Genomic DNA, 22,237 nt, shown 5'->3' with positions numbered 1-22,237 from the left:
ACATATTTTTTCTAAGAGGGGCAATGTAAGTCCAGAGACTGGTTGGGAACTGAATACTGGAAGACAAATTCTCTTCTGAGACCAGCTGATTTTCAATCCATGTATGGGCAGGCTGGTTTTACTAAAGTCAACCTATCATACGATTTATGTACAACCAGCTTGTGGAAAACTTTCTCTTGGTCAGCTGTAGCCGGCGGTGCTGATCAGTGTATTCTGACCGTGGGAAAGTCTCTCCATTGTCTGAATACAGTAGTGCAGTGAGACAGATTTGAGTCAACCTGTTGGTTGAACAAAAAAAAAAAAAACATTACGCGCGTATGGCTAGCCATGTGGATGTTTGTTGGACAGATTATTTTGATCCTGATATCTTGTACGTCAGTTTCCCCTATGGCATATTCTCATCCCTGCCTATGTTTTTATACATTTTATATTGTGTTATTGATCATCCTACCATCTCCTTTAAAATGATTCAGGGTTAGCACCTTCCATTCTTTCCCTTTTTTTTATTTTTTTTATTATTTTATGCTTTAAGGGCTCTCGCATCCATGGATATATTCTTAGGAGATTAAGCGGAACTTTGTTATAGGCAAAAGAGGTTCTAGGTGTTTTCCTCCTAAATATATCATTCTATATACTGTACTTGTCTGCATTTTTAGATATATGTAATCCGTTTGGATTCTTCAGCTGCAGAGTTTGCTATCTTAGAGCCTTAAATTACTTACTCATGAATTTGTTACTCTCCAAGGGGCTGTTTTTGTCTAAAAGCATTGCGCTTACTACTGTGATGGTAATTTGTGACCCAGTTGGCGGTTCTAGGAATCGTGCTCTCTGGAGTACTGTGTGCGTGATATTTCAATTAACACTCTTTGTTTAGCCTATTTGCCAATTTCTTATTTAGAACTTAATTTGGGTACACATCTTTTGTTTTCAATGCCTATTTATGTGTAGCCCTGTGAAAGCAGTCAGCTGTATATAGAAAAACCGATCAAAACATTTGTTGATATTCAAAAGCGTTTTTGTTTTGTTACCTACCCTCAATTCAAACGTGTATCATGCTCATGTGCTTGTAAACCTAGGCATTGAACCCCAGCAACTGACTCAACTATGCAGTCTATGTTAAAATGCTTTTGCTTGATCCTAGTTTTTATGTTCAAGAAATGGTATCAGAATAAACTGTGTGAGCCCGACCTATAAGGTGACAGTCACCCCTATTAAAGGCGCATTCATGCTTGTGTGTTGTCACAACACCCGCAAAAATTTATTATTGCAACACCCTGCTCGAAAGTGTGGTGTGATTCACTTAGTGGCACCCTAGGGCATTGTACAGTAGAGCCTAAAGCAGAGCTTCACAACGCATGTATAATGCATTGCGTGCTATGTTTTTTAAAAGAGGTCATGTACAATTTTTCATTTGTTATGGTGTGTTGGCAGCCCATTAATTAAGCACTGCAACAGACATGTGGATAGGCACTAAGGCTCGATTCACACTGATGCGACATAGGATTCAACTTGTGAGACCCCAAGTCAGGTGAAATTCAATGTTTCCCTATGAGAGCTGTCTTAACTGATACTACACAAGTCTGTCCGATTTTAGAAAAGGTTCCTGCGCTACTCTGGTCTGACTTTGATACGACTTCAATGCCATTGAGTATAAAAAATTGCATCAAAGTCAGGCTCCAAAAGTCGCCACATTTTTGGAGTCGGGCTAGTATGAACCAAGCCTAAATGACGATCTTGCTACTATAAAGTATCTACTGACTCCACCAAATAAATCTTCTCAAGGTAAAAACAATTGATCACAAAGGAATACCATGTTTGATCAGTTCCCCTAAAGCCTGCACTAGATATGTCTGTAGCACACCTCCCTGTCTCTTTCCATAAACCATAATAAAACTCTTTGATGAAGTGAACATTTGTTTTACATGACCTGCCAATATTGGGTAAGAAGGTGGTTAGACACATTTGGCACATCCTCTTTTGGTGTGCAGAAGAGCACAAAAGCAATTGATTACATTTTCTGAAACCGCTAGTTCCTGTTTTGCCCCCCTTTTAACCCAATCGCAGTCCACCACCTTCATAATACATAATGAAAACTTTGTTGTGTGGTTTCATGGTCTTTGCTTTTTTTTTTCCCAGGACAAGTGAAGATGAGAGGACGGAAGTTCCATTGCTTTTTCGAGATGTGACCTCAATGCTGCTTATTCAGGTTTTAACAATGCCCCAACCACTGCGCAAAGGTATGTAAATTCAGCTCTCTGTTTGGACAGGGTGAGAAGGACAAAATGTCTGATCAGTGCAAGTTCCGTTGTGTGATTTGTCTGCAGAAATAATGATTGTTCCTTATCAGTATAGAGTGACATTGGGCTGGAAATTCACTTGTGGTTTGACTGGCTTATCAGTGTCCCCTGTCATCTCCCTTTTATCATTCATTCAATACAGTGTAGATGTAAGGTCCTGAAGGAAAAGCTGAGAATAAACTCGCCAAATCTCAGAGCGGAGAAAGCAAGTCCTCTGCATGACCTCCAAAACTGGTATAGTGCTGGATTAACATTTCTAGTGCATTTAAATGCTTGAAGGTAAAGGGATTTTGCAACTCAGAAATCAGACAGCTGAAATCATATGAAATTGGAGGTCACATCTATGGATAATAAGAAAGAATTTTAAATTCAGTAACCGTTTTATAATGCATTTACAGTAGTTGGACTTCAAAGCCCTGCCTTGAAGTGTAATGGGAATGTTCTTCTCACCCTGTGCCATTGGGATTTGAATTGGGTTACAACAATGGGCTTTCGATGAGAGAGCTGGGAACACACCGCTCAAAGCCACCTGTGAAGATCTGATTAGCTGCTGAAGAGATCTGGGTGCCTGCCTGGTCCGTAGCCAGGGAAATCCAATGGAAACAAAGAAGAATGGCGGCACATCCGGAACTAAAATATGTTTTTACTAAGCACGTCTGTGTAAAACGCGTCCACTGAGCACCTTTTTTGGATTGATGTTTGTTATGTTCTTATGTGCCGCCATTCTACTTTGTTTCCACAGCCATGGGCTTGCTCTATGAAAATGTCTATTAAAGCGGATCTCCACTCTAAAGTGGAGTCCCGCTGATCGGCACCCTCCCCCCCTCCGGTGTCACATTTGACACCTTTCAGGGGGAGGGGGGTGCAGATACCTGTCTACAGACAGGTATCTGCACCCACTTCCGGCCCTACGATACGGGCAAAGGACGGGTTTTTTCCTTGCTTCCCGTCCGTCCCCCGTTGTATGCTGGGAACACTCGGCTCCCAGCACACAGCGGGAGCCAATCGGCGGGCGCAGCGCGACTCGCGCATGCGCCGTAGGGAACCGGGCAGTGAAGCCGGAGCGCTTCACTTCCTGGTTCCCTCACCGTGGATGGAGGGGGGAGCAGCAGGGTGACGAGCGATCGGCTCATCATCTGCTGCGATCACCGCTGGACTCCAGGACAGGTAAGTGTCCTTATATTAAAAGTCAGCAGCTGCAGTATTTGTAGCTGCTGGCTTTTAATATATTTTTTTAGTGGCACATCCGCTTTAAGGCAATCTAAAGTGCAGGAACTGATAGTGGTTGGAAATAATCAAAGTTTATATACGTTTATTTTTTATTATTGCAAAGCTTACCTGGGGGTAATTTTCAGTGTGACATTTTACACGTTTGCTGTGCTTGTGTTTTTATAATTGATTTTAATTTACAATTTTCTAGATTCTCCCTCTAATAGCTGCCTTTGAATCAAGGAATGTGGTCAGCATTCCTGTAAAAATGCCGATGCAAATGCATGAATGTATTTTTTTTTTGCAATATTGTTAGAAAGGGTCCGTTTTTGTTTCCCATCACTTCTAGTTGTGCCCCCTGGATAGTAAGTTAAATAAGATTTTGTAAAGGCTTAAGATAATAATATAATACATATATATAATTTTTTTATTATTAATAAAAATAATTGTCATCTGCACACCAAGGGATCAGTTAAAGCATAGCCAAACCCAATTAAAAATATAATATAATGCAGCTGAGCTTACCAGTCCTTGTAGTGGCTGCATTATTTATAGATGTATATTACCAAAATGTTTTCCCCTTTTAGTTTTACCTAGTGATTCTGCAGCAACACATTTCAAGGTCTAGGGTGACGATGCTCACTCACCCTTTTGTACCAAGACAACAGAAACAAGATAGGAGTACAGGTAGCTCTTCCTTTCCTAATGTCCATTAACCACTTCAGCCCCGGACCATTTTGCAGCTAAAGGACCAGGCCCCTTTTTGCGTTTCGGCGCTGAGTCGCTTTAACTGACAATTGCGCGATCGTGCGACGTGGCTCCCAAACAAAATTGGCGTCCTTTTTTCCTACCAGTAGAGCTTTGAAAATGACACTGGCAGTGAAGGGATTAATCACTAGGTGGGCGCTGTAGGGGTTAAGTGTTCCCTATTGAGTGTTCCTTACTGTAAGGGGGATGGGCTGTGTGTCACATGACACTGATCTGCGCTCCGAGTACACGGAGCGGAGATCAGTGTCATTGTCACTAGGCAGAGCAAGGAGATGCTTGTTTACACAAGCATCTCCCCGCTCCATACCTCTGTGACACGAGCGCGGCGATACCTGCGGCGATCGAGTCCGCGGGACTGGCGGTCCGACTCACGGGGAAGGCGGCATCTTAAAGGCGATGTACCTGTGCGTGTCTTTGCCTGTCCGTGCCAATCTGCCGCCGTATATCTAAAGGTGCCGGTCCTTGAGTGGTTAAACACAAGAGGGTGCTTCTGTAATTTTCAGAAAAGGCTAAGGAAAAATGTATTAAAAGGCCTGCACAGGCAGAAAGCACAAGAAGCTATCGGCTTTGTTTTTTCTTAAAAAGCTATAACGCATGCTCTAAATGGTATATTTAACAGACCAAAGGTAACCAAAAAAGAAAAGTTATTTGTCAAAGGTAACGCCACTTTTGTGGCAAATAAAAAAATAACATAGCATATACATAGCATATACCATATACCGACACATGTCATATTGTAATTGAATGTTATTAAAAATTGCCTTTTCCTTTTTAATCTGCAGCTCTGTAATTTTCTGCAATGCAATATGGCTACCTGGAGGTGTTCTATACACATAATGTGTACAGAACGCTTCCCAGAAACATAATTTCCTGCTTGTGTGATTGGCGCACTGGTTTTCCCAGAAGTCTGCCGTAAAGTCGGACATTTTGGACCGCAGGTGCTTTCAGGGTCCGAAATGCAAATGGTTCAGCCTTCTTAGTAAATTAATGCACTGGTTTCACAAAATGAAAATAAAAAAATCCTGTGAGCTGTGGGGATTGTGAGACACTCGGAAATGTTTATTTTAGACAAGGGAACCTAGGAACTTGGGTGAAGTGGTCTTGTTTCTTGAAAGATTGAGAAGAATAAACTGATGCACAAATGACCGGCTCCTTGTGCTGCTACTTTCTGTTTGAGCTCTGCTTTACATTGACAAGCAAGATAGGTAAATTCAGGTATGTGTGTATATATATGTGTGTGTGTGTGTGTGTATATATATGTGTATATATGTGTGTGTGTGTGTGTGTGTGTATATATATATATATATATATATATATATATATATATATATATATATATATATATATATATATAATGTATGTATATATATATATATATATATATATATATATATATATATATATATGTATATATATATATATATATATATATAATCTCTTAAAGTGGTTGTAAACCTCTGAAATTAACAAAACATATCCTTCTGTACAGGGTATTTGCATTGATCCAAAGCACTTAGTATGATTTCTGTCATTCCTTTATCTGCACAAGTCGCTTCCGATGGTCTATGCCAGGGGTCTCCATACTTTTCAAGCAAAGGGCCAGTTTACGGTCTTTCAGACTTCGGGGGGGCCAGATTCTGACCAGTCGGGGTAGAAAATGCCCCAGGGCCGAGCATCAGTGAGAATAAACATGGCCCCATTGTTGGTGGGCAGTAGGAGGAGGCATAGTGCTCCATCATTGCTATTCGTCTAAGAAATAGTGCCCCATTGTTGGTGCCATTGGGAGGAATAGTGCCTCATATCATTGGGAGCAATACTACTCCAAGGGCCGGATGAAGGCTAGCAAAGGGCCACATCCGGCCCTCGGGCCGCAGTTTGGAGACCCCTGGTCTATGCCAACAGCAAGCTATTTCAGGGAAAGGCCCCGCCCCTTTCCCCTCCCTTCCAAACACACAGCAGGTAATCAACAGCCTCAGACGTAAATGTTTCTCTGAGACTCTGTAGAGGGAGCTCACCCCAGGTCTCGGATTACACCCAGTTTTCTGCTCTATTCTCTGCTGTGTGTATGGCATCAAATCCCTGCCCCCGTCCTTCTGAAACTCAAAAATGTGGTGTTAAATGTGTACTTTAGAAGGCTGTAGAGAAGAGAGGGCTGCAGATAACAGGTTATATAGGTACGTCCTCCATCTGTAAGAGGATTTGTTTTATCACCTGAGGCTTGCCACTGAAAGCAGAGTTTCACTCAGTTTTCTGTTTATTAAAAGTCAGCAGCTACAAAAAGTGTAAAAAGCTTTTAATAAACACAAACGCAATGTAGCTGCCCGAAGCCTCGCTTCTCTCCCCAGCGCCAGCATCACTAGTGTAGGCATCCGGCTGCGACAGCTTGCAGATTCACAGCCGGGTCAGTGCTGTGCGAGTCGTGCTGCATGTCCTGAATGGCGAGTGATTTTCTGGGATCTTTGACGTGTCCCAGAAGATTGGAGGGAGGGGGAGAGGAGTCGCCGCCTAGGTGGCAATAGCATTAGTTGAAGCTGGGTACCTGTCAAAACTAGGTACCCCCCCCCCCCCCCAGGGTTGTCTTAATAGCATTATGGGCCCCTGGGCAAAGTAATGCTCTGGGGCCCCTACAATGGAGACGGTGCAGGTAAACAAAAATCAAGTAGGTAGGAGGTAGGGGATATCTAGAGTGTAGAGGGGTCAGAGTGCTGGGGGCATATCTGGGATGTAGAGGTGCAGTCCGGGCTCAAGGAACAGCTGCTTTGGGGATAGGGCAGGGGCCCCCCATGTAGCTGGGGCCCCTGGGCAGTGCCCAGGTGTGCCCTCTCATTAAGACAGCCCTGCCCCCCCCCCCCCAAAAAAAATGACATGCCAAATGTGGCATGTCGGGGGGTTAGGAGTCCTTGAAGGGGGAAGATTCACTTTTGGATGAAACTTCACTTTAATTGAGTATATGTAAGGGTTAACAACCTTTTTGTGCCGTACAGGGCACAGACACAGTATTCATAGGCTCTTGATTATAGGTTTGAACCTTCAGGTTATTGGACACTGGAAAAGCTTTCAAGGACAACTGCAATCACTGGTGCAATCACTGTTTACATATGCATGTGGGATCTTTGTGCACGTTAGCATTTGCATGTGAGCACGGGGGGATGGAGGTGCTTTAATTACATTTTATTATGTTATCTTATTAAATGTGTTTTTTTTTTCCACTTAATTATGATAGCGACATGTACTCTTTATTGAAAGATCTGGGGCATATTAGACCCCTGATCTGTCCTCTGCCCTCCAAGATCAGTTTGATCAGCTACCAGTCTGCCTGGTACAGGCCAGTAAATAACCAAAAGTGGAAGTGACATAATACGCGGCAGCTTCAGCCATGATACTGGTATTACCACTTGTACCTGCAGACATAGGGGTTTGCCCTAAGGGTGGGAAGTGGTCAAGGTGGACCTCCTTCTCTGAGAAAATCACTCTTGGCTTGATTTTTTTATTATTTTGTTTGATTTCTTCAATCAGCTCCTTACTGCCTTCTGCAGGAAATAAGCAGTGCATCTGGATTGACGCAACCTTAGCAAACATTGGGAGCCTTACATGGACCCCACACTTTGGGGAAGGCCTGTGTTGTTGCTTCAGGTACTGGAGCCTGTATGGGTGTTCACCTTGTGCACCATATATATTCTTTCTCAGGGTGCCATACTTTATATACAGTTCGGTGTCATGGACAGGTAAGACAGAGTCGCCCTGTATGTTTCTGTTTCTGTTATTTACCGTGGTGATATTTGAATTGTATTCACTACTCAATGACTTGGAGCTCCTTTTTTATTATATGACATTCTACCACAAGTTGCGCGCTTTACTGTCATTTCCATTTAGAGCCCTTATTAGGTCCTCGGGTGTTTCCTCCTGCCATTTTGCCCCAAGTTGTTACTACAGGACAGTCTTACCCTTTATTCTGTGCCTTATGTCATGAGTACCCCATAGGGGATTATCCTTGCGATGGGTCTATGGTGGAGATCAGGCAAAATGGAGCATTACAAAACTGCAGGGGAATGTTCCCTCTGCCAAAGGCCCACACAAGACTCCAACACAGATCTCTGCATCCCATGTTCGCTCTATTTCAGGCAGGCAACAAGCAGCCAATTTGAAAAAAAAAATTTTTTTTTTTTTTTTTTTTGGATCCAGGTCACAATTAATTTGACAAATAATCGCCCTAATACAACCATCTTTGCCCAGGACTCAAAAACACCATGCCTCTTCTTCTCCCTTTTCTCTACATGATCTCTACAGATCCTCATATGCCTGCCCTAGACAAGGCAGACACAAAAGGGAGTATTGGAGAAAGCTTCTGAATTATTTTTTTTCCCCCACAGAGTATATTGAAACAGGAGCCTTGCCTAACATACATGCTAGTAAGGAAAAACTTGCTGTCTGCAAAAGCCTTGGCGTTTGTTACGTTTCATTCTCTGCTGTCCGCAGTGCCCTTTTGGGTGCAAAGAGACCCGAAAATACTTAGCACATTTTATCTGTTCATGAACAGGGAATATTTTGAGTCTATTATGATTCGGTCACTCCAGAAAGGATTTTTTTTTTTCTATACCCAACTCTAGCAGAAAGAATTCACACACAAATGGTTTGTCCCTGTAGTTGATTCTGCCATCTCGGTCCTAAACAGACATCCTCCTGTACCTATTGAAGATGTTCATCATTTCATAGATTCTGCAGAGAGAAAGTGTGAGACGCTCTTAGAGGTTCGCTTTACTATTACAGGCTCTTCTCCTACAACCAACTCTTACTGTAATTTCATTTTGTCAAACTTCAGCTTACTGAACAAGAGCGGTTATTTACTGCCCACCCTTCTCAATCATTGCTTGGTAATGTCTCGGGGTCTATTAATACTTTGCCTGTACTGTACAATTAAGATAAGAGGAATTTTGATTTGCCTATAAATTCCATATCTTGGAGTACAGTACAGGACACCCTCATTTCCATTCCTTGGTTATTCTGCATTGCTTTTTACAAAAATGAGGACTCATTGAGTGAGTTAGGGTTATAAGAGGTGCGCAGGGGTCATGTCCTCCGAAGCTTTGCCAGTGTCCAATCACCTAAAGATGCGTGCTAATATTCCATGGTGTATGAATATTCTGCGTATCCTGTACAGTATTCTAAAAAATGGAATTTGCAGAAAAGTAAAAATTCCTGCTATTGTATTCGTTACAGAGCTTTTTTATCCTTTATAACTACCTTGAGTTTTGCTTTAACATTGCTGCACCTGGATTTCTGCACTTAACGTCTCTGTGTGTGGAAAGCATTTGTATTTTCCATGAAACCCCTACCCTGTCTAGTGCCCTTGAAGTAGAGCTCTGGGAATAGCATTAACTGCCTTATTAGCTGTTGGATATACTTGGTATCTCTTTCAATCCTACATTGATTAAGCCAAAGTAAATGTCATTATACCACTCAGGCTGTTCAATCCAAGAGAAAATTGATCTGAACCCATCACCATGAAAGAGCACCACAAATTAAGCCTTTTATTATAGTAGAGCCTTTTATGATAGAGGTCAGAGCATTTATAGGCAGTGTTTCTATCTCTTCAGAGAGTAGCTTTGCCCTCTTTGCACTACATTGCACGTCACATCTGAAGAACATCATATTCTTTTGGAACAAGGGCACCTAAATATCTGTACAACAGTATATAACAGACATGCTACATAGCGTATCATTTATAACCCTTTTTTCATTCTGTCCAGTTGAATTTATTTTAAAATGCATCTACAGAATAGGAACATAATTGACTGACTCATTTAAATTGGTATTTCTCTTCCGTTCATGAACGGACACAGCAGCATCTGACCTTAGGGTATTATCCTACTTTCTAGGAGATTGACTAGGCCGAAAAACAGCATGTTAAGTGTTAAACACAGTACAGTACCTCCCAGGGGGTGGTTCCCCTGGGTACATCCCCCACTCTCTGCTCTGCAGCCCCAGTTTTTTTCTGCCTAGCAAAGGAGATGACATGGCTCCTCTGGGCCCATGTGCTCTGGGGATTTTTTTGCAATTTTCTTGCTTTTCTTTTTGTTTTCCTGCATTTTTGGATCCTGAGATCTACAACCAACTGCCGACTGGGTGACAGGCTGGATCCTTGATCCTTGTAGTCCCCCCCAAGTTCGGCCATCGAGCGTGTGCCGGCCTTTAGCTACGCGCTGGGCCGTCCACGACATGCCCCGTTGCTCCAGGGGTGGCCGGTGAGCTATACGCTTCAGGGCACACATGACCGGGCTCTATGTCTGCGTCAGTGTGCCGTGCCGACAGCCATGCCGTAACTATGCGGACGTTGGTTCTGTCCGGGATGTCTCAGCCGGTGGTCGCAGGACGAGTAAGTAGCAGTCCCCTTGCTTTGGCAGGGTGGTGCGGCTGGTGCTTTCCTCTCTCCCTTCCTCTCCCTCCTTTCCCCACGTTCTGGGTGGCGGGGTTGGCCGTGAGGTGGGGGGTCCGCCTGGGGGGGCTTCATCCAGTGGCTGGAGGCTGTGTCTGCTTGGGGGTGCTGTTTAACTGCCGTGTGTGCGGGGGGGACCGCCCGGGGGTCCCGGGTGTTTTCACTGTGTTTTTTTTTTTTTACTGCAATTGCGGCTGCCATTTTGGTGGCGCCGGGCGCCTTTATTGGAGATCTGTGGCCATTTCTTGTAGCCCACATGCTCTTTTTGCATGTCGGCGGCCATTTTGGAATGGGTTTTTGCCTTTAGTGGCTGAAAAAACGGCGCGAACGGCTCCAGCACACTTCCTGAGGGACGGCAAAGCACGGAGCAGCGCACTGGGGCAGACAGCAGCAGTACAGGCCTGGTCGGGTGGTGAGTCCTCTGGGGGGTACCCTGTTCTATGCTGCGGGCCGGGAGGGTGGCCTGTGGGTCTTGCCTTGCATTCCAAGGGTGGCAAAAGGGTGGATCAGCATGGCGTCCGAACCGGATGCTTCTCCCCCAGACATGCCAGAGTTAACCCTTGGTGCCCCTGTACCTGCGGCCTCTGTGGATGCTATGACGGCAGTCCTAGAGGTGTTTTGCCAGGATTGAAGCAGCGCGTGGCCAGAGGGGGGGTAAAAAGCGCCCCCTCCCCCGCATTCTTCTGGGGATGCCTCTGACACGGAATCGGGCCCAGCTACTGCTCCTGGCCCTGGTTCCGAGGTGTCAGAGGATGCAGGCCTAGTCCACACGGACAGTGAGGATGACTCTGCATCAGGGTCAGCGCATGATAGGGCGCTAGTGGGAGCTCTTATCACTGCGGTGCGGGACACTCAGAAAATTGAGGATTCGGCGGAGACATCAGAGATGTCGGTCCCTTTTGGGTTCCGCAAGCCGGCCCGCACTGCAAAAGTGTTTCCTTTTTGTTCCTTATCTGGAAAAAAAATTGTACAAGGAATGGGATCGGCCGCAAAAGTTTTTTCCTGTTCTAAAATGCTTTGCGGTTTGTTATCCTTTTGAGGAGGACTTCCTGAAAAAGTGGACCTCTCCTCCGTCAGTGGACCCCCCTGTGTCCAGAATTGGTGCCTCTTGGGCTTTCCGCCATCAAGCGTCTGTTTTACAGGTGTGTAAGGCAGCGACCTGGTCGTCGGTCCACACCTTCTCAAAGTTTTACAAGGTGAATGTGAGTGCATCTCCTGATGCCTCCTTCGGCTGCAAGGTTTTGCAGGCGGCGGTTTAAGGTTGAAGTTCCTCCGTTGAGCTCTGTTTTGTTTGGGGTGAAGTTGGTTTGCTGTATTTTTTCCCACCCCTCGATTTTTGACACTGCTTGGGGACGTCCCTAAGGTCAGATGCTGCTGTGTCCGTCCATGAACGGAAGAGAAAATAGGATTTTTGTACTCACCATAAAATCCATTTCTCGGAGTTCATGGATGGACACAGCACCCACCCCTCCTTTGTTTGTACTGCTTGTTACGAACCGGGGCTGCAGAGAGTGGGGGATGTACCCGGGGGAACCGCCCCCTGGGAGGTACTGTACTGTGTGGAGTGTTTAACACTTAACATGCTGTTTTTCTGCCTCGTCAATCTCCTAGAAAGGAGGATAATACACTAAGGTCAGATGCTGCTGTGTCTGTCCATGAACTCCGATAAATGGATTTTACGGTGAGTACAAAAATCCTATTTTTCCCTTGAATTATATCTAGTCCTAAAACTGTTTAGAAGATCTGTTTTTTTTTTTTTTTTCCTGGGCTTTTAGAATGGAGTGTTTGTCTTCTTGTTAGCCCTTCGTAAAGATCTAGATAGTATTTTTAAAAATAGGCACTGCAAACAGACTCCTCAAGAAAAGAACTGCTGAATGTAAACTGGCCTAATCTATCAGACTACCATGTCTATAAGCTTCAGAATTCCTGCAGGGGACTGATACTAAAGCAGAAGTACTTGAAAATGTGTTTAATTGTACAGCACAAGACCCAGGCTTCCATTAACCAAGACTTTGGGTTATATGCTGCCAGCGGTTTGGGCACTGACAAAAACAATTCAGTACTGTTGTGATACTTTTTTTATTTGCACTAACGTGCAATTTTTTAGGACAAGCTTTTGAGGTTTGTCCCCTTCTTCAAGGTCTAAACTATAGACTGGGGGGCGGTCACAGAGGAAGAGGAAGTTGTAAAACTCTTGGATAATAAGTAAGAAAACCCATATCTGAATTTAGGCCATTATCTTTTGTGTCAAATAGAACTATCATTCTTGGGGTCCAGGTCCGTGCACACTATCCACACTGGCTTGAAAATCGCTGCTTTTACAGGAGTTTTGTGTTTTGCCTGTAGAAGCAGCTCAATGTTCGCCTATGTGTCCATGCACATTAGGACGATTAGAGGCATATTTGGAACTTGCATTTTTGAGGCAGGAAAAAAAAAACCTTCTGGTTTTGTGTTTTTGTTTGGAGCTATCTGGTAAAAAAAAAAAAAAAAAAAACGCTTAATGGGGCTGTAACGGTTTATTTTTATTTTTTTAATAACAAACATATACTTACCTCCCACTGTGCAGATCGTTTTGCACAGAGTGGCCCCAATCTTCGTCTTCTGGGGTCCCTCGCGGCTCTCTCGGCTCCTCCCAGCAAGGATGCGCTCTCTCCCAAGGGGGTTAGCATGCGGGCGTGATACAGTCGGTGGCCATAGCCGCCGACTGTATCACTTGGCACGCCGCGTCATTGATTTGATTGACAGCAGCGGGAACCAATGGCTGCGCTGCCATCAATCATCCAATGAATGAGCCGAGAAGCCAGTGCGTTCACGACGGATGTTTTTTCATTTTTGGGCTGCATTCGGACCTATTACGCACCAAGAAAAGCACACGTTTTTCTGCACGCCGCACCGGATATGCTGCGGAGATATGTGAATCAGCTCCATAGAGAGCCAGTCACATTCTCCTATGCAAATTGGATGTGGAGAAACGCGCATTCAATTTGCATAAGTGTGAACAGAGTCCTTATGCTTTGGAGATGAGGATCGTGGGAGAGATTCAGTAGTTTGTGAAAGACAGATGGGCTGGGATGACACCATTCAATCCAAAAAATGCCATGTATTGTCAGCCTGCAGCAAGAAATTAGAAGCTGAATGCATTTCTGGCACAACAGGTATTTTCTGTACTTGGCGGGTTTTAAAGGTATAAAACATGGGGAATGTCCATGCGATGCAGAGATGTACAGCTTAAACAAATTTATTTTTGCACAGATTAGTAATCTGGAAATAGATTAATTTCCTTGAAATGGTTTTATTATGTGTTCAGTTATTTTATGGTATGTTTAATTGCGTATTTATTCATCTCCTAAAAAAGCCTACTATTTAACTGCATGGCATTTGCAAATGCTTGGACTGCGCAAGCGGCTCAATTACCGCTTTTGTTATTATTCAGCACAGTTGCAGTGAGAGCTTGCTTGTACTCAGCAATTGGCTCTGCAAGTTTTTGGCTCTTGTCCTTTGTTGTTAACATTAAGCACATGAAGGAGCAAATTACCTTTTTGTAACATGGGAAGTTTAGCCATCAGCAGAAATGCAGAATGGCAACTGTTAAGTCTCATTCTGGTAGAAATGAAGGCCATTTTACCATGAGGCGCACTTAGAATAAGAGTCCATGCACAGCAACCAGATAAACTTTGACGATTCATATTGACAGTAGTATAGCTTTGTCATATTAAAAACTAAAGGCAGAATAATCGCAAGTCAAACAAGCTTGAGGGATTAAAATCCTGGAAAAAAATCTAGGATTTTATTGCTTCATCAACTGTACATATATTGGGCCAGATTCACGATCGAGTTATGCTGGCGTATCTATTGATACGCCGCGTAATTTAAAAGTTGCGCCGTCGTATCTCTGCGTGGTATTCTGGGAACAAGATACGCCTAAAATATGGCTTCAGCCGATCGACGTAAGTCTTAGTACGCCGTCGTATCTAGGGTGCATATTTACGCTGGCCGCTAGGGGCGCTTCCATAGATTTACGCCTTGAATATGTAAATGAGCTAGATACGCCGATTCACGAACGTATTTGCGCCCGATACACCGTTTACGTTAGGCTTACGTCCGGCGTAAAGTTACCCCTGCTATATGAGGCGTAGCCAATGCAAAGTATGGACGTCGGCAAGCGTATCTTTTCACGTTGTTTACGTAAGTCGTACGTGAATGGGGCTGTGCGTAGGTTACGTTCACGTCACAGGCATTGGGCCTGGTGTATCTTGGGGCGTAAATTCGACATGGTACTGAGCATGCGCCGTACGATCGGCGCGTCATTTACGTGGGGTCACGGCTCATTTTAATAAAACACGCCCACCTCTTCCACATTTGAATTAGGCGGGCTTACGCCGGCCGATTTACGCTACACCGCCGCAACTTACGGAGCAAGTGCTTTGTGAATACTGCACTTGCCTGTCTAAGTTGCGGCGGCGTAGCGTAAATAGGATACGCTACGCCAAAATAAAGATACGCTCTCCTACGTGAATCTGAAACGGAAGAAAAAAAAACTCCTTGCATTCTATTTTTTGGTCACTAAAGTTCCACTTTAGTACATACGTTTTATGCTGGTGTTTTGGCCAGGCCACTGACTTCATAGGTCCTCTTCACCTCCAATGACAGCGATGACCGGTCCATGTAAAAACAATTACATTTTTCAGATTATTTTTTTTTTTTTTATTATTATTATTCATCTATGGCTGAACGGGTGAGCGAGGTTCCGATCTGGAGACTTGACCACCTGTTGATGCCTTATTGGCTACACACGGGTGTTTTCAATTCTCTTGTTAATTGTCATCAAGATTTCTACATGTGTTTGTGTGTAATATATATATATGTGTGTGTGTGTGTGTGTATGTGTGTGTGTCTGTCCGGCTATTATTAAGCACCAGTTCAGGTGTGAAATGCGTTAGTTGTTACTGTTACTTCACCACCGTCTGCTGTACGGTTTGTTGTCTTTAACATATGGAATATAGGTGACTGTACCGGAGTTCGGCCATCCAGACTTTTTCTTTTACATGTTCCTGATGCAAGCAGGCCTGGTGCCCGCTTCATATGCAGGCACAGCTGAGCAGCAGGGGAGGTGTTTTCCTTGAGCCGTGTATTACTTGGTACTTGTATATTGTAATGAAAGTGTTGTGAGACCAGCCTGGTGATGACACATCCCCAAGGCATGTGTCCATGACATTCTAGGCTCACCGGAAGTGAGTTGTATTACTCTGGGCATCATTCATCCTCAAAAGTACCGACACTGGATGGAAGAGCGGTGAGGATAGTGCTGGAGAGGAGGTGAGTGTTTCAGATGAAGCTTTTTTTTTTTTTTTTTTAATACAGTGCATATTTTATTTTATTCTTCCAAGATGAAGGTTCTGATTTAAATCGGAGCTCCAGGAATAATTTTTTTTGCAACGCTACATGGACCAGCTTAGCTTAATGTAAGTATCCATATCTGATATAAGAAGGGCTGCTGGGAATGGTGAAAATCACTGTAGTATCCAGTCTTCTAGGTGCTGCTCCAGTGACTTCCTCTCTGCACACTGAACACAGAAAGGTGTTCGCTCAGCATTAAGGATGAGCTCTGGCGTATTCACAGAGCCCGCCAAGAAGTCTGCGCTGCGCTAATCACAGGCAGTGAGACATTTCCCAATCTCTGCCGCCGCGCATCGGGACAATGTCTCACTGCCTGTGATTAGCGCAGTACCGACTTTCTGGCGGCTCTGCGTGTGGGCTTTGCGAACACGCCAAACCTCATCCAACATCACCACCGTCCAGAGAATGTCTTGTATTTTTTTTTTTTTTATAATGAATACAAGGTGTCACAATCTACCCCTCATCCAACCAGAGAAAGCCCTTTATTGTAAAAACCTACAAGGCTCTCTAGGAAAGGTGGCAATGCCAAGCAAGCAAACTCCTGTGTTCTCTGTGCAGAGAGGATGGAAGATGATGACTTTCGTATGCAGTGTGGAGTCCTACAGTGATTTTCAGCTTTCCCAGCTGCCGTCTAGATATCGGATAAGGATACCTACATCGGACCAAGCAGGACCAATGCAAGTCTGCCTTAAAGTTGGTTCTAAAGGCAGTTTTTTTTAATGCATTCTTTGCATCAAGATAAAAAAACCTTCAGTGTGTAGCGGGCCCTCATAGCCCCCTAATACTCACCTGAGCCACATCTCGATCCAGTGAAGTTGCATGAGAGCCTCAGTTGTCCAGGACGCTCCCTACTGATTGGCTGAGACACAGCATTTGCTCCTGCTGCTGTCAGTCAGTGAGCCAATGAGGAGAAGAGGGGGCTGGGCCGAACCACAGCTCCATGTCTGAATGGGAAGACACAACAGCAGCTCGGCTTGGGTGTCTCCATAGCAAGCTGATTATGGGGGGCACTCGAAAGGAGGGAGGGGTCAGGAGCACCAACTATGGACCCAAGAAGAGGATCTGGACTGCTCTGAGCAAAAGTACTGCACAGAGCAGGTGCGTTTATAACAATGTTTTTATTAACCAAAAAAACAAAACTTTAATATCACGTTAAAGAAAACTCAAGCCCCACACAGAAATGTGGAACTTGACCTTTTTTTTATTTATTTTTTTTTCTTTAGCACGTCTAAGAATGTTAAATAAAAACTACTAAGGTGCGCTTAGCCTAAAAATAAAAGATCAAAAAACTGCTGAAATCAAAAATACTGGAACAGTGAGGAATAATATATAATCCAAACGTAAAATCAATTAACAGTGCATCTTATGTTTCTTTTAAGAATGTTAGTTGCCTGGCTGTCTCGGGTTGTATGGCTGGCTGTCTCGGCCTCCCAACACTTTTTGAGTTGCTCACTGGAGCAAGTAGGCAGATTTTGAATTCAGACTGAAGATTGAATTCCGGATTAGTGACTTGGAAGGTATCAAAACTATTGGATCAGAATGACAGTCTGTCAATTAGAATTTTCCCAAAGAGGAGTCAGCAGTGACGGCTTCTATTGTCTCTTAATACAAATGATACTTTGAATCTTTTTATTTAATTTTTCAAAGTTTCCAGAACATAATGACTTGAACATGTCTAAGTTTCAGCTCATAGCTGCTGTATTTAGTGATATTGTCGTGATTATGTATAAAGTAAAATTGATTGTCCGAATAATGCGCCTCTTGCATGATTGATAGCATATCCTGGGTAAAGATGAATGGCCACAGATTTTCATAGCTGATACAGTGTACAGTTAGTGCCAAGCCTGCATTTTAGTGTATGTAAAATTATTTCTGTGTATAAAACTCTTTGCATACATGTCAATCAAAATCAATCTGTTGACTCTACCTGTCATTGATACACAGTAGAGTGAGCCATCTTGTATATATTGAATAATTCCTGTTTCCTGTTTCTTCACTAGTTACAGTGACGTTATCAGTTTGTAGAAAATTGGCCTTTTTTATTATGTATGTTCAGCTCATTTCAGCTTTTAACAGATAAAGGTTATAAGTGGTTCTTGGCACATATGAACATGCAATGACAAAAAAATTGTAACAACATAATAGACATAGTTCTTTAAAAGGTATAGACCCCTTGGTCAATAAGAGGTTATTTTAGAATGATTTGTGTAGCGTCTATATCAAAAATGTCAAAATATACATATTGAAAAAATCTCCTATCAATTTCAATCACAAAATAATAAAATCCTAAATTAAAAAGACATTGTCTGTCTAAATTCATACGGTGACTTCTGCAATAAGCTATGGCACAAGTATAATATGGTTAATCTTGCGTGCTTGGCTTACTGCAGATCCCACCAAATATATTCATCTGGGTATGAGCACAATTTAATATTCGGTATTACTACTGTGACATGCAATCAGTAAGTGCCCCATACCTTAGATCAGTGTTTCTCAACACCGTTCTCAACAGGTCCTGTTTTCCGAATTTCCCTCAGATGAAACGGCTGTGGTAATTACTAAGGCAGTGAAACTGATCAAATCACCTGTGCAAAATAATAGAGATCATGAAAACATGACCTGTTGGGCCGCCTTGATGACTGGAGTTGAGAAACACTGCCTTAGATACTATGCAGATTGGCCAGTAAATAAACTTGATCTATATATTTTATTTGAAAATTGAAGCAATCATCCAAGCCAAGACAGCCATCAGTTCTTTAAGCAAGTGGTTTTCAGCTGGAGAGAAAAAGTCAAACATACATGAGTGGAAATTGCTGTAAATCAGGAAGGAATGTAGTTTAATCAAGTCAACGGATAAAGTCTTACAAGCGAGAGAATTTGTATGCTTTTCAACATGTCATCTAAGGGAGGTGTCACGGCGACCATGCCCCCTTATCTTCCTGGGGCCCCCGGAAGCATAGCAACATTACCATACAAATGTACCAACTACCCCGGGGGTATATCTGGAGAGAAGCTCTTGGAAAAATCTGATTGACAGAGCAGGCAGTATGCTGAATTGGTGAGATATTTGGACAAACCACCGTTTGTGCAGTAGTATTGCTGGCACTGTCCCTGAATTGGATGATGTTAAAAGCATGTTAATTTTCCGGCTTGTGAGACTTTATCCTCTGACTTGCGTAGACCGCTTCTGTCTCTTTTACCAGCAGTTTTTGCCTATGTGTGCTTGGATTCAGCTTTTTCTCTCCAGCTGACAACCAATTTGTTAAAAATCTGTTAGCCGCATACTTACCTTCATGTAGTACTGTACTGCGAAGCAGGAGGGGGGGGGGGGTGGCAAACCGACCATCCGGTGGGTGGCACTCTTGCAGGCTCTCGGCGCCGATGCAGAGATGACAGATGCAGAGCCGATGACGATGGTCATCTTCCGGATCTCCATACATCGTCCCCTGGTACTGGCCAATACAGTTGCTTCTCCTCTCGGCCAATTGCGCTCCTACTGCTTCCTGATTGGCTGGGAGGAGAAGCAGGAAGATAATAGCAAATATTCACTGTTTTCACACAAGTGGGTGTGCCCCAAGCCCACCCTTTTTCGAAACTCCAATTAGATTCTAATAAAAAAAAAACATTGGGTGTTGCGTCCGGTGCCCCACATGTAGATTAGGGGTCAGACGCATGGATTAGAGGGGTGACACCCCTGTGTCCCGCATGGAGCGGCCACCACTGCTGTGAGGCAAGGCAATTACTTCTAAATTGAATGCATGGACATTGCACACATTTTATACTAAGGAAGATTGTTTATATTTTTTTCAAACCAGACACACATGTTAATGATTACAACGGGGGGAAGGGGGTTACCCAGTAACGTCGCTGTATGACCTTGCCCCTATGACAGCCCCTCAGACTCTGCCTTATTATGACAAACTGGGGGTCATCTGGTGATGTCACAGATGACTCAACTGCGTCAGAGGACAAGTTTTCTGAGGGCTGTCATAGGGGCTGGGCCACTGGGTGACCCCACTCCTTTATTAGCAGCGAGGGGGAGCGGCGCTGTCATTTGCCGACTGTCAAGTGACAGGAGTAGTCGGGTTCAGCAGGCGGCTGTGTTTTTTTTTTTTGGAACACAATGTGGAAGTATGGAAAAAAGGGAAGACTTGCTTCCACAAGGATCGAAGGGGATGGGGAGGAAGAGGGAAATTTAAGGGGGTAAGGTCATAATGCTTGTTTCTCGGTTTTTCCTGGATTCAGTATTTTGAGACATTGACCTGGAATAAGGAAAAGGAAAGTCAGAGGGCAAAAAAGCACCATTTCAGAAATGCAAATTGCTAGTTGGCTTAGGAATATAAAACCTTACCTCCCTTGCCCTCTTCTTTGCAGCAGCATATTGTTTGCTACGAGTTGACAGGTGTACTAAATATAAGCTAGTACTTTTTTGTTCCTTTTCCACTGTTACTATCATTCTGCCATAAGGATTATTTCATTGTTTTCTGCTGTTCGCATCACTTCCACTACTGCTTGTTCATGTCTTTTTCCAGTAAATAAAATGCCCACTTCACCGTCAGAGCCACAGTATTCAATAAAGTCTACTTAAAACTTGCTGTATAAGTCTGGTGATTGATTAGACAGCTGAAGGCAATAATAAAACTGCTCTATTGATGCAGCCAGAAGAGACTGAAGAGTAGCTGGCTGCAGAAATTATTCTTAGAAAGGAGTGCGCCATCATGAACATTGTGAAGTATAAAGAATGGAGGATTTGGTTCTATAGCATAGATTTTACTGGAAAGGTAAACAACCTGATCATTTCCAATGTCTTTCAGGGTCTTTATTAGTGAGATCTCTGCACTTGATTTTGCTAACCTGCTATGGCTTGTATGAGAGTGTTCCACTTTTCTTTATGGATCTAAAAAATAATATTTATTAAGCATGCAGTATTAGGTGCTGGAACATAAAAGTTTGACAGGAATATTCAAAACTCTTAGGTGGCTAGGAAGATGAGCAGAAATTTTGGCAGGGAGATATTTCTGGTGGAGTATCGGAGACCTAAGAAGCCTGGGACAGCAGGAGTCTATGACGGAGTCACTTACTGGAATTTGAATGCTGACACCGAATCCCCCCTGGTGCAATGGGATTCCTTTAAGGCCTGGGTTAGGGGAGCTTACATCTCCCGCATAGCACAGCTGCAACGGGATTCCTCTCAGACTCTGGAGCAGTTGGAAGAGGAGGCTGCTGAGCGTGAAGCGGATTTTGTGTTGCTCCAAACCGCAGATGGGTATAAACTTTGGCAGAGGGCTCTCCGGCAACTGTCTCTCCATCATGTGGAGAATACTAAAAAAGCTTTGTTTTACACCCGGCAGAGGATTTTTGAATATGGTGTCAAGAATGGCCGTTTGTTGGCCTGGCTGGCTAAGACTCAACACCCCATGACCTATATCGCGAGCGTTAGAGATGTTGACGATTCCCTTCTTGTGACGCCTGAAAGTATAAATGCTAGATTTATGCAATTCTTTCGAGACTTGTACCAATCTAGGGCTACATACTCTTTTACTGATCTGCTGACGTTCCTGGACTCTGTGACGCTCCCGCTCCTGGCCACGGCAGATAGGGTCCGTCTGGAGAAAGATATTTCCCTTGAGGAAGTTCAATATGCAAAAGGCTGTTTGCAGGTAGGGAAGACCCCGGGTTCAGGTGGCCTTCCGACAGAATTTTATTCCAATTTCACAGAACTTGTGGCCCCTAAGCTTACATCCCTGTTCTCAGGGTTGACCTCTCTGAGTCAGCTCCCTGATTCTATGGAAGAGGCGGTGATTGTCTCCTAAACCCGGTAAGAATGCCTAGGAGTGCGCGTCATACAGGCCTATTTCACTATTGAACGTAGACGCGATTTTTTTTGCGAAAATTCTGGCAAACCGCCTTGTTACTGTTAGAGGATTTGATCCACGTAGATCAAACTGGCTTCATGTCGGGGAAGGGAACTGACATCAACCTGCGACACCTTTTTTTTTTTTTTAACTAGAGTCATCGCCTCTCTGGACGCAGAGAAGGCGCTTGACTCAGTGGAGTGGTCTTACCTCTGGAAGATCATGCGTCGTTATGGGTTTGGTCCCAAGTTCTTGCATTGGCTTCAGCTGTTATACCA

The 22,237-nt window shown here is 43.8% G+C and overlaps 1 protein-coding gene across 4 annotated transcripts in view; it reads left to right on the top strand.

The window, feature by feature from the left end:
• UBR3 (ubiquitin protein ligase E3 component n-recognin 3) overlaps positions 1-22,237 on the top strand; it is a 266,744-nt gene that overhangs the window by 205,658 nt on the left and 38,849 nt on the right. For all 4 annotated transcript variants that reach the window (XM_040357780.1, XM_040357782.1, XM_040357781.1 and 1 more), the window contains one exon: positions 2,137-2,237. In XM_040357780.1, the coding sequence (XP_040213714.1) occupies positions 2,137-2,237 (101 nt within the window). The remainder of the gene's footprint in view (positions 1-2,136; positions 2,238-22,237) is intronic.

This window comes from Rana temporaria, chromosome 6, assembly GCF_905171775.1.
Source record: "Rana temporaria chromosome 6, aRanTem1.1, whole genome shotgun sequence".
NCBI classification, from domain to species: domain Eukaryota; kingdom Metazoa; phylum Chordata; class Amphibia; order Anura; family Ranidae; genus Rana; species Rana temporaria.
Note: the sequence above shows the minus strand (reverse complement) of the source record. Positions and strands in the feature narration are given on the sequence as shown.